The sequence below is a fragment of the Passer montanus genome, unplaced genomic scaffold, assembly GCF_014805655.1.
Source record: "Passer montanus isolate IOZ18808 unplaced genomic scaffold, ASM1480565v1 scaffold35, whole genome shotgun sequence".
Classification (NCBI taxonomy): domain Eukaryota; kingdom Metazoa; phylum Chordata; class Aves; order Passeriformes; family Passeridae; genus Passer; species Passer montanus.
This window is the reverse complement of record NW_024368263.1, coordinates 5,714,516-5,728,298: the sequence shown is the minus strand read 5'-3', so window position 1 is coordinate 5,728,298 and position 13,783 is coordinate 5,714,516. Positions and strand designations below refer to the sequence as shown.

At 40.3% G+C, this 13,783-nt stretch overlaps 1 protein-coding gene across 1 annotated transcript in view; it reads left to right on the top strand.

Annotated features, from left to right (window-relative positions):
* ERN1 (endoplasmic reticulum to nucleus signaling 1) overlaps window positions 1–13,783 on the top strand; it is a 32,210-nt gene that overhangs the window by 8,706 nt on the left and 9,721 nt on the right. Inside the window, exons 2-9 of the mRNA XM_039715957.1 lie at window positions 474–585; window positions 9,199–9,232; window positions 10,193–10,265; window positions 10,919–10,991; window positions 11,441–11,563; window positions 12,175–12,276; window positions 12,697–12,958; window positions 13,557–13,635. Coding sequence (XP_039571891.1) covers window positions 474–585; window positions 9,199–9,232; window positions 10,193–10,265; window positions 10,919–10,991; window positions 11,441–11,563; window positions 12,175–12,276; window positions 12,697–12,958; window positions 13,557–13,635 — 858 coding nt within the window. The remainder of the gene's footprint in view (window positions 1–473; window positions 586–9,198; window positions 9,233–10,192; window positions 10,266–10,918; window positions 10,992–11,440; window positions 11,564–12,174; window positions 12,277–12,696; window positions 12,959–13,556; window positions 13,636–13,783) is intronic.

The window sequence follows — 13,783 nt, the reverse complement described above, 5'->3', positions numbered from 1 at the left end:
ATTGTTCAGTTGTATTTATCCAGGTTCCACCCAGCCAATGTCTCTTCATTTCTAGGGGACTGAACCTGGCAGAGTATGTTCTGTGTACCTGCGAGGAGAATGGCTTTGACATTGATATGTGGGTTCTCTGAGCTCCCTCACTCCTCATAACTGACTGCATGGTCTTTTTGTCAGTCCTTTCCTAGGTCAGCCCTGTCTCTGGTCACTCCTAATTCTAGTGCAAGATTTTGATATCAGATTGAAAATGGAGGTGGAGTTAAAGCATATCCCAGTCTGTTTCTAGAGGAACTTAGCACAGTAACATCCACAGTGTTAACAGCAAATTAACCAAACCAAACCAAAAATCACTGAATTCAAAGGGGCAAGAAAATTGTTCAGTCTGTGCATTTAGAAGAAGGGATGTTCTAGCCCATGTACTGTTTGACAGTTACAAGTAAATAATCATACTCATCATATTGGTTTTTCTTTTCCAGAACACCAGCTCAGTAACTGTACCAGAAACACTGTTGTTTGTTTCAACCCTGGATGGAAGTTTGCACGCTGTCAGCAAGAGGACAGGAGCAATCAAGTGGACTTTAAAAGAAGGTGAGCAGGAGGTGTCTTCATGGCCTCTACTCAACAGTAGAAATAACAGTCAAATTAATTGGCAATTCCAACTGTTGTAAGATCTGGTAAATACTTTCTTTTCTCTTTTTTATTTTGTTCTTGTTCCAGAATTAAGCTACAGTGTTTCTAGAGTCATGTTCATTTTCATAATTTCACTTGAAGGTATTTTTCAGGTTTATGTGAGGTTTGTTAGGTTTTTGGGGGTTTTGTTTGTTTTTTTCCCCTGAATGTTTAAGGTGTGGTGGTATAATTGGTAGGTGTAATGTTTTATGGGACTGACTGCAGTATAAGCAAGCATAGAACAGAATAGATGTGTCAGCTTGTGGAACTGATGGCAGAGGGAGTGCATGATTCTGTCTCTGGAATACCCTGCATTCTCTGGAGCAGTGCATATCATGCAAACCTTGGGGATTTTTCCATAACAGATATTTAGGAACACAGAGTTTTTAAATAAAAGAACTGCACTTGTATAAAGGAATTTAACATCGTTCAGTGACCAGCAATTATTTTGTAATTTTAATCACTGAGCAGGGCTAATTCTGTCTTTATAAAAAATTTAATATTTGTAAACAAAACAAGCAAATTTTGTTTAGTGGGACTCTGATTATGTATGGCAGAGGTGATAGTAGCACCTTCACTTGTGGAAATAAATTAGAGGGTCAAATGGAAGGAGTCAGTGACTGCATCATTCTGTCCTCTGTTTTTAAACCTGTCAGTTTAGTAGGTGAGCTGAAGTGGTGGGAAATGGATTGTGCCTATCTGGTGTCTGCAGTACCAAGCAGTTGTTCTTCTTTGTGAAGGCATTTGTATTTGAAAGCAGATCTATCAGACAAAAAGTTCAATTTTTAAGTGAGCAAAGAAGGCTTTTGTAGCTCTTAGAGTAGAAAAGGCTAAGCCAAGTATTTTCATGAAGGATCTTGGTTTTCTCCCATCTCCTGTTTAAATTTAGACCCCTCCTTTTCCTAAACAGCCCTGCCTAAAAGCAGGTTGTCAGCTTCCCAATTTAGTGCTGCTGTAGGCTAAGAAAAACTTGCTGGTCTCTTTGTCATTCCAGTGACACAAACATACCCTGCCTAGTCGTCTTCTAGAAGGGTATCACAACTGGCATTGCTTTGCAGCCACATTTAGCAAATGGAAAATTTTTTTTGAAGAAGAAATTAACAGACTTTGGTAACGAAAATGATCTTGATCAGAACGTGTTGCTCAAGGAACTTCCCTTGTTTAAAAAAGAATTGTTGCAAAACTCGTGTTGGTTCTGTAGAACTGCCAGACTGGATAATCTAGTTTTATGGAACTTCTTGTTTCCTCTCTGCTGTTAACTTCTGCATCTTATGTACATGAGTTGTGCTCACTTAATTTTTGCAAAGCACTTATTGCTCTTCAGTTTATTTCTGTGTAATAGAGCAACACACAGGGGTCAATGACAGAAGAATTAGTGGTAGGTGTCAGTGTTCCAAGATGCCTCCTGAGTTAAGTGGACATGGAACAAGGGCCTGTACATATAAATTGGTCACTGAATTTGTAATGGGAGGGCGTTTATTTATTTTTTTGCAAATCTGTATTTGTTGGTGGTCACCCTGTGGGTGGGAGGCCCAACAGACAAAACAGTGTTGGAAACAAATGAAAGCCCATTCAGCTTTCTGTGCTGAACCCCTGGAGAGACCAAAAAGTGCAGAATTCATTATTAATATTAGTGTATAAACACAGCAGATGGATGCACTCTGTCAGCAGCATGCTGGTGCTGTAAGAGACTCCCTGGCAGGAAGCTGCCTGCACTGCAAGCACTGCTCTTGCAGGTGCCATTTTACCCTGATTACAGCAGATAAACCATGTGTTGTAGCTCAGGTGCTTTGAGAAGTTGTGGAGGTCACCTGGAGCACTGCAGTGGCACTCACCAGGAAGGGAACATTTTATTACTGCACTTGAGCTGCAAGGTATTTAACAAAGGGCAATTCAGGTACATTTTATTTTCATTAGGGAAAAAAACCAAGGCCATGTTCATTATCAGGCAGTGCTTAAACAAACATGAATATCTTGCTATGTGTGGCTTGTTTTCATTTAGCACTGAAGCTTATCTTAGGTGTGTGGAGTAAATGAGCCAATGATTATCACCACAATAACATGTTTGGGTTTCCTTCCTTTGTGGAGTGCTGACAAGAAAGGCAGTCAGAATAGTTGTGCTGCCCATAAAGCAGGCAAAAACTAGGTCAGTTAGGAATAGGGCTTTCCACTGTCAGAAATAAGCTGTGTCCCTGTAGTTACATGTGATGAGACTGTGGACTTACTTGTTGAGGGTGCTTAAAATCTTCATTTCCTGTTGGCTGCAATGGGTCTTGTTCTCTGGCAGCTCTCAGGATTTTTCAGTGAGCAGGTAGCTAATGCTGCTCATTTCCTGGGCCTTGGAAAGCTGGCAAATGGTTGGAAAGTAGAGAAAACCCCACATTCCTCCTCCCCTGTAATTTCTGAGAGGCACCTTTGCTTGTGCTGCGGCCCCGCACAAACAGCTGGTGTTGAAGGCACCCTTTGGAAAGGCTGTGGCTCACATTTCACATCAGTGCCTGAATGAGGCTCTTGGTGCCCCCCTGATCAACACAAGGAGCTGTGAGCCCTCAGTGACAGTGGCACAGGCTCCTGCAGGCTCCCATGTTTTCTGCACTTGCCACTAGCGGGATATTTAGTCAGCATCCTCAGTAAGTAAGGTTCCTTAGGATGAAACCTCTTTCCCAAAATTGATGGAAATAAACCAACTTCTGTCATTTCCTACAGAATCTTTGAAAGGTACAGAGGGGCAGCCCTTCAGATTTGTGTTTACATGCAAGTGGACAGAGAAAGAGATGGGCATGAGAACCTGTTGACAAGGCAGAATCTGGAGAAAGCTGTCCTCCATGCTCTCAGACTTTATTTCACAGTTCTGATTTCAGTGTGAGCTTTAAGAGTGTGATTTTAAGACTGTGCTGTTCCCTCACATCTTTGTAAAATTCACCTTGTATGTCTCTGTTAACTCAAGAGCTTGTTTTATTGAACACAATATTGAATTTGAGATGCTAAGGCTGCAGTGTTTCAAGCTGTAGTCTTGGGCAGGCTGTTCCTCTGTGTTCTCTGTCCTGCTGTATTGTTCAAAGGCATCTTTTTTTAAAATTTTTAAAAATTCACCAGCTCCTTAAAAGCTTTCCTCTGTTAACTCAAGAGCTTGTTTTATTGAACACAATATTGAATTTGAGATGCTAAGGCTGCAGGGTCTCAAGCTGTACTCTTGGCCAGGCTGTTCCCCTGTTCTCTCTGTCCTGTTGTATTGTTCAAAGGCATCTCTCTTTTTTTTTTTTTTTTTTAATTCACCAGCTCCTTAAAAGCTTTCCCTTAAGAACTAATTCAAAGTATTTTGCCAGAAGAACATTTAATATATGCAGATTTGGATCCTCATTTAGAGCCAGCAGAAATTTTGTTATGATCTTCAGTTCTTTGTAGCAGTCAAAAACATGATGGCCCACAACAAATTTAAAAGGTTTTGATTTCCTACACCTCACTCATAACCTGTAGATTTTAGAGGGCTCTTATGATAAGACAAAGATATAAAGAGTCTATCTATTTATGGGATTCAATATACAGATTTTAAAGGGCAAGTCTGAGGTCTGTAGGTCCTGCTGTAGAAACAGTGATTTTTCCCACGCAAGAAATAATATCTTAGTGTATAATTGTAAATTAATAAGCATTGTCAAAACAAAACAGTTGTAGAACAGTACTGTTTTCAGCAAATTCCAGAGCACAGTTTGTGTCTCTAGCCTCGTTGGCTGTCCCTGCAGCAGCAGATGAGGATGGGTTTAAACTGGCCCGTTAGCCCAAACTTTGTGGTGGGGCCTCAGGGCAGGAAACCGTTTTTTCCAGCTCATTCCAGTGGAGCAGTGACTTACTCACTGTTTCAGCCTCCCACTTCTCCTTTCCAGTCATTGGCTCTGAGGGCACATTACAGTGATGACAACATGCAACTTTATCTTTATCTTTATCTTGTATGTTAAAAATACCCAGAGTCTGGGCAAAGGGCAAATTTATCTTACAATGTATTTGTGAAATATGGAGAAAAGTCAAATGCATTATATTTAGTGTATGGGTACAGTTTTATAAGGCTTTTTTCCATATATGTGTGCAAAGTGTGGGTCAGAACCATCTGAAACCTGTTATACACTTCTGCCCACTCACAAATATATTCTGGCCATGATGCAACCAAAACTGGATTGGGACATCTCCCTGCTGCCAGGTCAGAATGTTCATTTTGGGGAAGTGGAATAGAACTAAATAATTTACCAAATTACTGGGCAGACATTATGTTAACAGGTTTCTAATAACTGCTGTACTTGTAAATAAACACTTGGAGTCCTAGAATAAATATTTATAATGTAGGATCAATCTCCTTTTTTTTTTCTTAACAAGGTTATTTTACAATTTTTTTGCTAACAGAGGCTGTGTTACCAGTTCAGAAAGCTAAAGCTGGTGTGTGCTGAATTGAAGGTTTTTAATGTAGGAATCAGTAACATAATCTGTCGTAGTGCTGCAGAAAAAATAAAAAATTGGAAACCCATGGAAATATCTATAGAAAGCTCAATCTTTTCTCGAGCACTGGAGATATTTACAGGATAGTGTCCTGCTTCCTAACTCACCCCTACCATGCTCCAGAGTTGGTTTGACATCTGTTTGCTTAGTCTAGAAAGTGCAAAAAGCTTTCTGTAGGACCTTGCAAGAATTTGGCTTTCCCCTGGTACATGGGATGGAAGCTTGAGGGAGAGGGAGATGTATTTTTCAGTTTTATCACATTTTCTGTCCAGCTTTCGTTCCAGTACCGAATAGCTGCTGCTTTGTTCGGTGGTTGTCACCACTGCTGGTGTTGGAGCAGATCAGGCCTGTCAGAGGGACTTTCCCACTTACAGGGAGTTTTGAAAGCAGGGTGACGTGGTTCAGTCCCAGCATGTCAACACTTGAGTGTCCAGCAGCTGGAGAGGAGAGGAGAGGAGAGGAGCACTCAGTGCTCTGACTTGGGCAAGAACTTTTTCTGTTTGGTCCCTCGTGGAGCAAAAGGTGACTTCAGTCACAAGAGGGCTCACTCGTTTACTGCTCTGTGTTCAAGCACGTGAAAACTATTGTAAGAACTGGCAACAATTAATTGAACTTAAGATTCTCTTTTTATCTCAGAGTAAGTTCTTATTTCAAAACAAACTTTGAAATAGAGGTTGGAACAGGTCCCAAACCACATGAAAGTGAATGTGAAGAGTTTATTGTCTTCAAAGGATCTCTGCAGAGCCACAACCTGGGTTCAAGATCATGAAAGTGTTAAGAAAATAAGAAAATTTACATCACCTCAGTAACTAAAAATGTAGAAAAATGGCTTTCCACAGCCCGTCTTTCCAGGTGGATAGTGCTAGTAGTGACAGAATTCCTTTCACTTTAGAAAATGAACTCCTCCATCCTTGTGAAGAACCTTATACGTGGAAATGAATCAGAAGTCCATGAACAATTTCTTTCTAACAATTCATACACAACACTTCAGGGTGTAGGATGCCATCAGAATAGTCAGTGGTTTGGTTGGTGTGCCACTAAATACTAAAAAAATTCCTGCTGCTTTGTTACAACTTAATCTGTTCTATCTACTAGCTTTTTATCTTTGCTCATAAATCGAGTTTCAGTTACTAAGAAATGAAGTAAAAGCAGGAATTTTTTCATTTCTGATGAAATACATGATGTTGAAGACATGGTACTAAAGAGAAGTTCAAGGACTTTCATGACAATGATGCTTCTGTACACACTGAATTGTTTGGGATTTGCCATAAGACTCCTCAATGTCATCTGATAGGCAGCAGTGCTTCAGAAAAGCACTGCAAAACAGAGACATTCATGAGACTTCTGGCATTGTTTATTAAAGTGTAGAAGACATTTACTGATGACACTGGAAACTGCTTTAAGTGACATTTTCCCAACAGCTTTCAGAAATACAAGTTGAGGGATAAAAGCTCAATGCAAGTAATTATTGCACAGATACATGTGAGTGTCCTTTCACTGTTGTGGCACCGTGTGGTCAATAAAACCATGCAAAAGTTCTCAGATCTTTAACTGCATCAGAGGGGAACACTTTATTTTGGTTGATAAAAATAGATTGCCCAGTCTTAGAAAATTAAATAAACACAAGCTATTAGCCCAAAAATGCTTTGCTGTATTACTCCTCTCCCCTGTATTTTCAGGATAGAGAGGGAGCTCTAGGGAAGCATTACTAACCAGGCTCTCCTGCAAATGTCATGGACAAACCAAGATCAGTTGCTAGAAGACATAATCTACCTTTGAAATTTCCTGTAATTGTTCATGTTTTCCGCGGTGTTGTTTGAGAAACCCCTGAAATACTGAGGTATTTGAGGCAGTCCCACTCTGTGTTGGTCTGCTGAGGTGTCCTGCCAGTAACAGGATTTAGCAAAGTTGGAGATTGATTCAGATTGTAGTGGTTTTACACTGTAATTTCATATAACTTCCCACCACCATTTAATTCAGAGAAAAAACAGTCCTCTAATTAAAATTAAACCTTTCTGGAGATTATTCTGACAAGAAACTATTTATATTAGTTAGTCTTATGTTTTGCCCAGATTGACTAGGAAGTGATTTTATAGAAAATCTGCATTGTTGTACTTAAACAATAAATATTCAGTCCCTTCAAAAACAAGTTGTGCAGCTTTGTTACTCCTAGTGATCATTTGAGGGCATTTTTAGGAATGGGAAAGAGTTTCTCCAGTGCTGCTGGTGAAGCTGCTGTTGTCTCACAATAGTCACTGTCACCACAGATGAGAGTTTATTTTCTTACCATGTAAGACACTCTCATTGTAATCAGTTCATCAGAAGACTTACAAAGTTTATTTGGCCTTTGCCCTTAGCAATGCTTGTAGCATTGCATTGTTTGCATGAAATCTTACTTAACTGAGCCAGGTGTTGCTTGCTGTGAGCCAGGTGTCACTTGTGATTCATGATGCTGTTTCATTCACAAAACTGAGCATTCCTTTCCCATGAAGCATTTGTGATTACCAAACCTCTTGCCTTTGGTCTTTAATGTCTCTCTTCTTTTAGGTAATTTCAGCCGGATTTAGGGATACCCTGAGCCCATAAACCTGGTCTCAGTTTGCCTTTAGTAGTTCAACCCAGCAGCTCAGCTCAAGTCAATCCACTGTGTATGATGGGCAAAAAATGCTTTTTTCTTGCTTTTCCCTAGGGGTGGAGAGCTGATGATGTAAGTCACCATGTGTTGTGTTAGATATTATAAAGCATGTGGAATACTTCAAGCAAACACTGAGAAATAATTGACATATAATCAATGAGGGGGGGTGTCCCTCCCAACATATCCTGAAACCAGTTTCTTCACACAAGGGATAGAAATGAATTGCTTGATGTAGTTAATGCAATAAAAGGTCTGACTAAGCAGCCTGGTCTGTAGAGACAGATACAGAAGATGAGTCACTAAGCTCCTTTGTTTGAATATTAATTATTCTTATGGCCTTTGATCTGTGTTTGGGTTCTGAATGAATTAAATGGAGTTTATTTTGACGCCTTTGGGAATGTATCCTGGAACATTTTTTAGCCTTGAAGAGAAAAAAATTACACGTACAAAGCTGCTCTGAGAGTGTTTACTGTTGTGAGAAGAAATCAATGAAATAAAGATAACTGTACTGTTATCCCTCATATCCTGCTTTCTTTCTGTCTCTGGCATTAAATGTGCTTCTTTGGGTGGCTGCTGCTTTCAGCTGTGTTGCAGCCAGAGATCTGCTTGGGTAGGGGGTTATGATTTTTTAATCCCTGTAAAACCAGGCCATCCTTGCAGGCCATTGCCATCAAACCCAGCAGCTGGTGTGGTGCCCTGCCCTGCAGAGTGGTACAGACTCTGTAAGCCCTGGGTCCTGAACCCTGAATTTCCTGTCCTTGCCTTGCTTAGCTCTGCAGATATCCCAGTGCACTCAGGCTGCCCAGTCTGTGCCAGCTTCCCAGGCAAAGGCTGTCAAAACATCAGTGTTTTTGTTCTTATTTCCTTCCTGTTGCATCATGATGTTTGCATGGGGACAGAAGAGGTGAAAAACAATGTTTGCTTGGTCATTTTTCATCCTCTTGCTCATATTTATTCCAGTGGAGTTTGATTTTCCCTGTAGAAGTGGAGATACTTAGATTGCATCCTCTTGGCTTCTGAGGTATTTTCTGCCAGTACACCCATTAATAAGCACATGTTTGTCTTGTAAATTGTAGAGTATGTCTTATAAACCAGGGTACTTCTGTGGTGTTGGCATCAGGAGTGAAAATCCTGTGATTTAGGATTTTGTAAGCTCTCAGTAATTTTGGGGTATTTAGTGTTGGTAAAACCAAACAAAGGACTTCAGAAGACTTTCTCAAGTGCTTTGTAGTTTCCCATTTTATGAACCAAGTTCCAGGAACAAGAGGAGGCTGCTGAGAGTTTACTTTCAAACTGTGATTCAGCCTTTCTAAAAGGAGCAAGATGTTACAGGCCTGACTTGATCCTGTATCTGGTGAGTTCAAGGGATTGAATTGCTAGTATTTTGACTTTCTCTTTTCCTGTGTCTGCAGATCCTGTCCTCCAGGTGCCAATCCATGTGGAAGAGTAAGTCTGTTTCCTTTATCTCATTTACAGCTTGTTCGATTTTCACTGACATCTTGAAATTTGGTTTAATTTTAACCAAACCCATCTGTGTTCTAGACAAGCTGCACACCTTGCAGAAGACCATTTAAGGTGGTATGGGGAACAGATAAAAGGATAGAATTAGCTACATATAATAGCTAAGAAGAAACATCCTGACTGCAGCCTGTTCTCTGCAGCCCTTGCTGGGTTTGGACATCAGGGCTGTGCACTGTGCCACGAGTGGCAGGTGGGAAGTGACAGAGCCAGGACTGATTCTGGGCTCTGTACTTACCCAATCCAAACAGAGACTAAAAACAGTGAAACACAGGAAACTACAACCACCACCCCAACCAGAATCTGCAAATGACATCCTCAAGCTGTAAATTTAGATTGGTCCCTGCAGCAGCTTCACATTTAGCTAGAAAATTTGGGGCTTGAACTTTGTCTCTGAAGTCAGTGGTGGCATCCTTTCTTTTTTTGATCATAGATCCATAGACATTGGGATTTGAGTGAGTTTGGGGTCTTTGTGTAGTTTGGGTGTAGGTAAATGAACTCAGTCCCTTTACCTCTCAAATTTACTTAATTCTGGAAACTCTTTCATTGTTTCTTGCCTTCCTTATGCTCTCTGGTTTGGTTTTTTATTTGGGTTTGTTCTAAATCTGTGTCATTTTAAGAGCTTGTAGGTTTAGTTTAAAAGCTTTCACCTGAGTCATTGCCTGCCACGTTTGGATCTTTGTGCATTCAGATACATTAAGGGTCTAATGTTTTATCAGTTCTGAAACTTCCTTATATCTTTTAATTTTCACAGTTAATAAATTAAACTTCAAAAAATTTAATGTCAGATGAACTTCTCTGTAAAGCCAGCACTGACCACAGTTTCTTTCCTGCTCTCTGAGAAGCACAATACATTTTTATCATTTAAAATTGCTGCTTAAATCCTAGGCCAGCATTTCTTCCAGACCCAAATGATGGCAGTTTGTACACGCTTGGTGGCAAGAACAGTGAAGGCTTAACTGTAAGTGTATTTTTAAATTCTCTCCTAAAAAGTGCCCCAGTTGACCTCATGCCTTTGCAGAAGGAAAACATACTTCTATTTTGTTAGGGCAGAATGTTGCCACCTTGTGATTGTCAGGAAAATGATTTCTACTTGAAAATATCAACACCACATCTTGTCCCATGTATGAATTTTCTGTTATTTGCTAAAATAATGATAATTAAAAATGAAATTTATGTTTTGTTATCCAAATTCTGAATAATCTCTGTGTGATTTGATGGGAAAGGTGTACCCAAAATAACATCAATCAGATCTGTCACTCTCCCCAAACACATTTCTAAAACCAGGATTAATAAATGCTCTGTGCTAACCCCTTTAGAGGGTCTTTATAGGATTTAGTAAACAAACAAAAATGCTGAACCTTTCAAATTAGTCACTAATCCATGTAGGCCATAGCTACTGCCCAATGCTTGACTTTCATTTTTAAACTTTGTGGTGATACTCAGATAAAATGTTTGGCTTCCTACAAGATTTTTTTTCTCAGCTGCTATGATTTCCCTTTGGAACTTGAGCATTGCTAAATATTTTAGTATTTATTCTGGCTGAATTCTCAGATATTATAATCATAGAAATAACCAATACAATTATTGCTTGTTTGTTTGTTTTTCCCCTAGAAACTTCCATTTACAATCCCAGAGCTGGTGCAGGCATCTCCCTGTCGCAGCTCTGATGGGATCCTGTACATGGGTGAGCTCAAATTTTATCTCCTTTAGATTGTAAGATAGTCTTGAGTGGGATGTTTAGATTACAATCCTTAAGCAGTTTGTAAGGTGTAGACTCACTTTTTTTTTATCACCTCCTGTTTTCACCATGAGCACTTCAGTCTCCTCGTCTGAGAGCTCTGGGATCTGCTGCACTCAGAGCTCTGTTAGATTTTATGTGTGAAAAAATCATTCAGCCAATAGTACTTACTCTTCTAAATATTGTATTTGGGTTTGGGGTTTGTGGTCAGTATTTGGGATTGGCCAGTAGTGCTAAATGATGACCCTAAGCCTGACTGTGAAAAACTGTTTCATTAAAAATGCTTGATTTGTGCTAAGTCCATGAGTCTGCTAAAGAAAAAAGAAGACCGAAAAGCTGAATGAAAGTGCACTTTTTCCAACTGAATGGTAATGTGACTTCAATTATGATTTCAGGTAAAAAGCAGGATATTTGGTACGTGGTTGACCTCATGACTGGGGAGAAACAGCAGACCTTGACTTCCTCTTTTGCAGAAAGTCTCTGCCCATCAACATCCCTCCTGTATCTTGGGAGAACAGGTCATATGCTTTTTTTTCCTGTAGTTTAAAAGAAATTCTGATTTTTAAAGTTTAGGCTCATAACAAATAACCCTGTGGTCAGTTCAGGTTTTCAAGTTTATTTTTTGGAAAAACTTTTGTGAATTATGATTTTAGATTGTACACAAAAGAATTATTAACTTCAGCAGCAGAGAGATAATGTTTTTTAAACTTTGGCAGTAGGTCCATTATTCTTTTTGTTGACAAAGTGGCATTTATATTGTAATTAATGGTGTGTTCCAGTACCAGCTGTGAACTGTTTGTTCTGTAACACACAGCTTTTAAAAAAATGTGCAAAGAAGATGGAAATAGAGCAGATCCACTGACATCACAAGTGCAGTGTGCTAAATAAAGTAAACTGGTAAAGTTAGACCAACACCAAGGAGGTGCTGACTAGAAACAGGAATAATTGTTACAGACTTGTTCTTTAACCTCTCTATCAGTGTGTCCCTCTACATGGGATAGTGTTGGGAAAATGAAATGCTGACAGCAGTGAGTGCTGTGTGGTGTTTGAGGAGTGTCTCAGATTTGAGAAGATTGATTCTATCCTCTCATAGGTTTTTTTGTTTCACAGACTGTATATTTTTTAACAGAGTACACGATAACAATGTATGACACCAAAAAGAAGGAGCTGCGATGGAACGCCACCTATTTTGATTATGCAGCTACTTTGCCTGATGAAGACATAAAATACAGTAAGAATTTAATTGCTGTCTCCCTTCTGCAGTGGAGTTTTGTATATAGGCAAAAGTATTCTGATTTTTTTTGTGTGGTGTATGTCCTTCTGCCCATTTTTATCCTTCACATACTACAATATCTAAAGCCTGTTAGGTAGCTGCCAGTAAATTGAGTCCAGCAGGGTGCAGCTCTTGAAGGTGTGATTCCTTAAGCTCAGTGAGAAATGGCAGGAGAGGCAGCAGATCTGAGCTGTGGTGCACAATCTGATTGCAGTGCCCTTGAATGGCAGCTGCACTTGTGTCTGCCCAGCTCTGGCGAGGCTTTGCTGCTGTGCTGTGTGCAGTGAAAGGTGTGGTGGGGACTGCAGCCCAGAGCTGCTCCTGTGCAGTGTCAAAGCTGCAGGATCCAGGTAACCCCCCCACGTCTGTGCATTGCAGAAATGTCCCACTTTGTGTCCAACGGGGACGGGCTGGTGGTGACCGTGGACAGCGAGTCTGGGGACGTGCTGTGGATCCAGAACTACGCCTCCCCCGTGGTGGCCTTTTACATCTGGCAGCGAGAGGGGCTGAGGAAAGTCCTGCACACCAACGTGGGCATCGAGACCCTGCGCTACCTCACCTTCATGTCTGGGGAGGTTGGACACATCACCAAGTGGAAATATCCCTTCCCAAAGGAAACAGAGACCAAGAGCAAACTAACGTGAGCCTGGGATTCTGCTGTTCTCACTGTCCGTTTGAGAGCTCTGTCATGAAACAGAACAGTTAAGGGTTGTGCTACAAGGTGCAGCATGGTGAAAAGAATGCATAAAAGCATTTCGAGTTCTCCAGATGTTCTTTTATATAATATTTGATCTTTTAGTGTGTAAGGTCAGAGTCCAAACTAAAAAAACTTAGAAATTGTATATTCCTAAGTGTTATTAGATGTTCTATGTTGAATAGTTTCTCACAATGTGGAATTAAATTGGTTTTCCTAACGTGAAGCCTTTCACACTATAAAAATGGTGCACAGCATTTTGGCAAATGCCAGTTATTGAAAAATGCAGAAACAGGACATGAGTTATGTTTAATGAGCGATGGTGCTGTGAATAATGAACTGACATAATTTAAAAAAAGGCTTCATAGTACAGCAGTACAGTACTTCAAATAATTTTACAGATCAAAGCTTTTCAAGATACAAATACTTTGTATCTAATTTGGGAAGCTCCTGCATTGGTTCTGCGGGGTTGTGCTGCCCAGGTTTTAGCTGAGATGCTCACTCCTCCATTTGCCTGCTGCTAACAGTGACTGTGTTTCTGCAGCCCCACCCTGTACGTAGGGAAATACTCCACCAGTTTGTACGCGTCGCCCTCCATGGTGCACGAGGGAGTCACTGTCGTGGTAAGGGGGAGTGCTGGGGGGGAGGTGCCTTTCTGAAATGAGTGCTTTCCTGGGCTGGGAAGAAAGGTTAAAATAGAATTGTGCATAAAATTCTATTAAATTAAGATAGAAAATAAAACACTGAAGACTGTATATCTACAGAAATTTG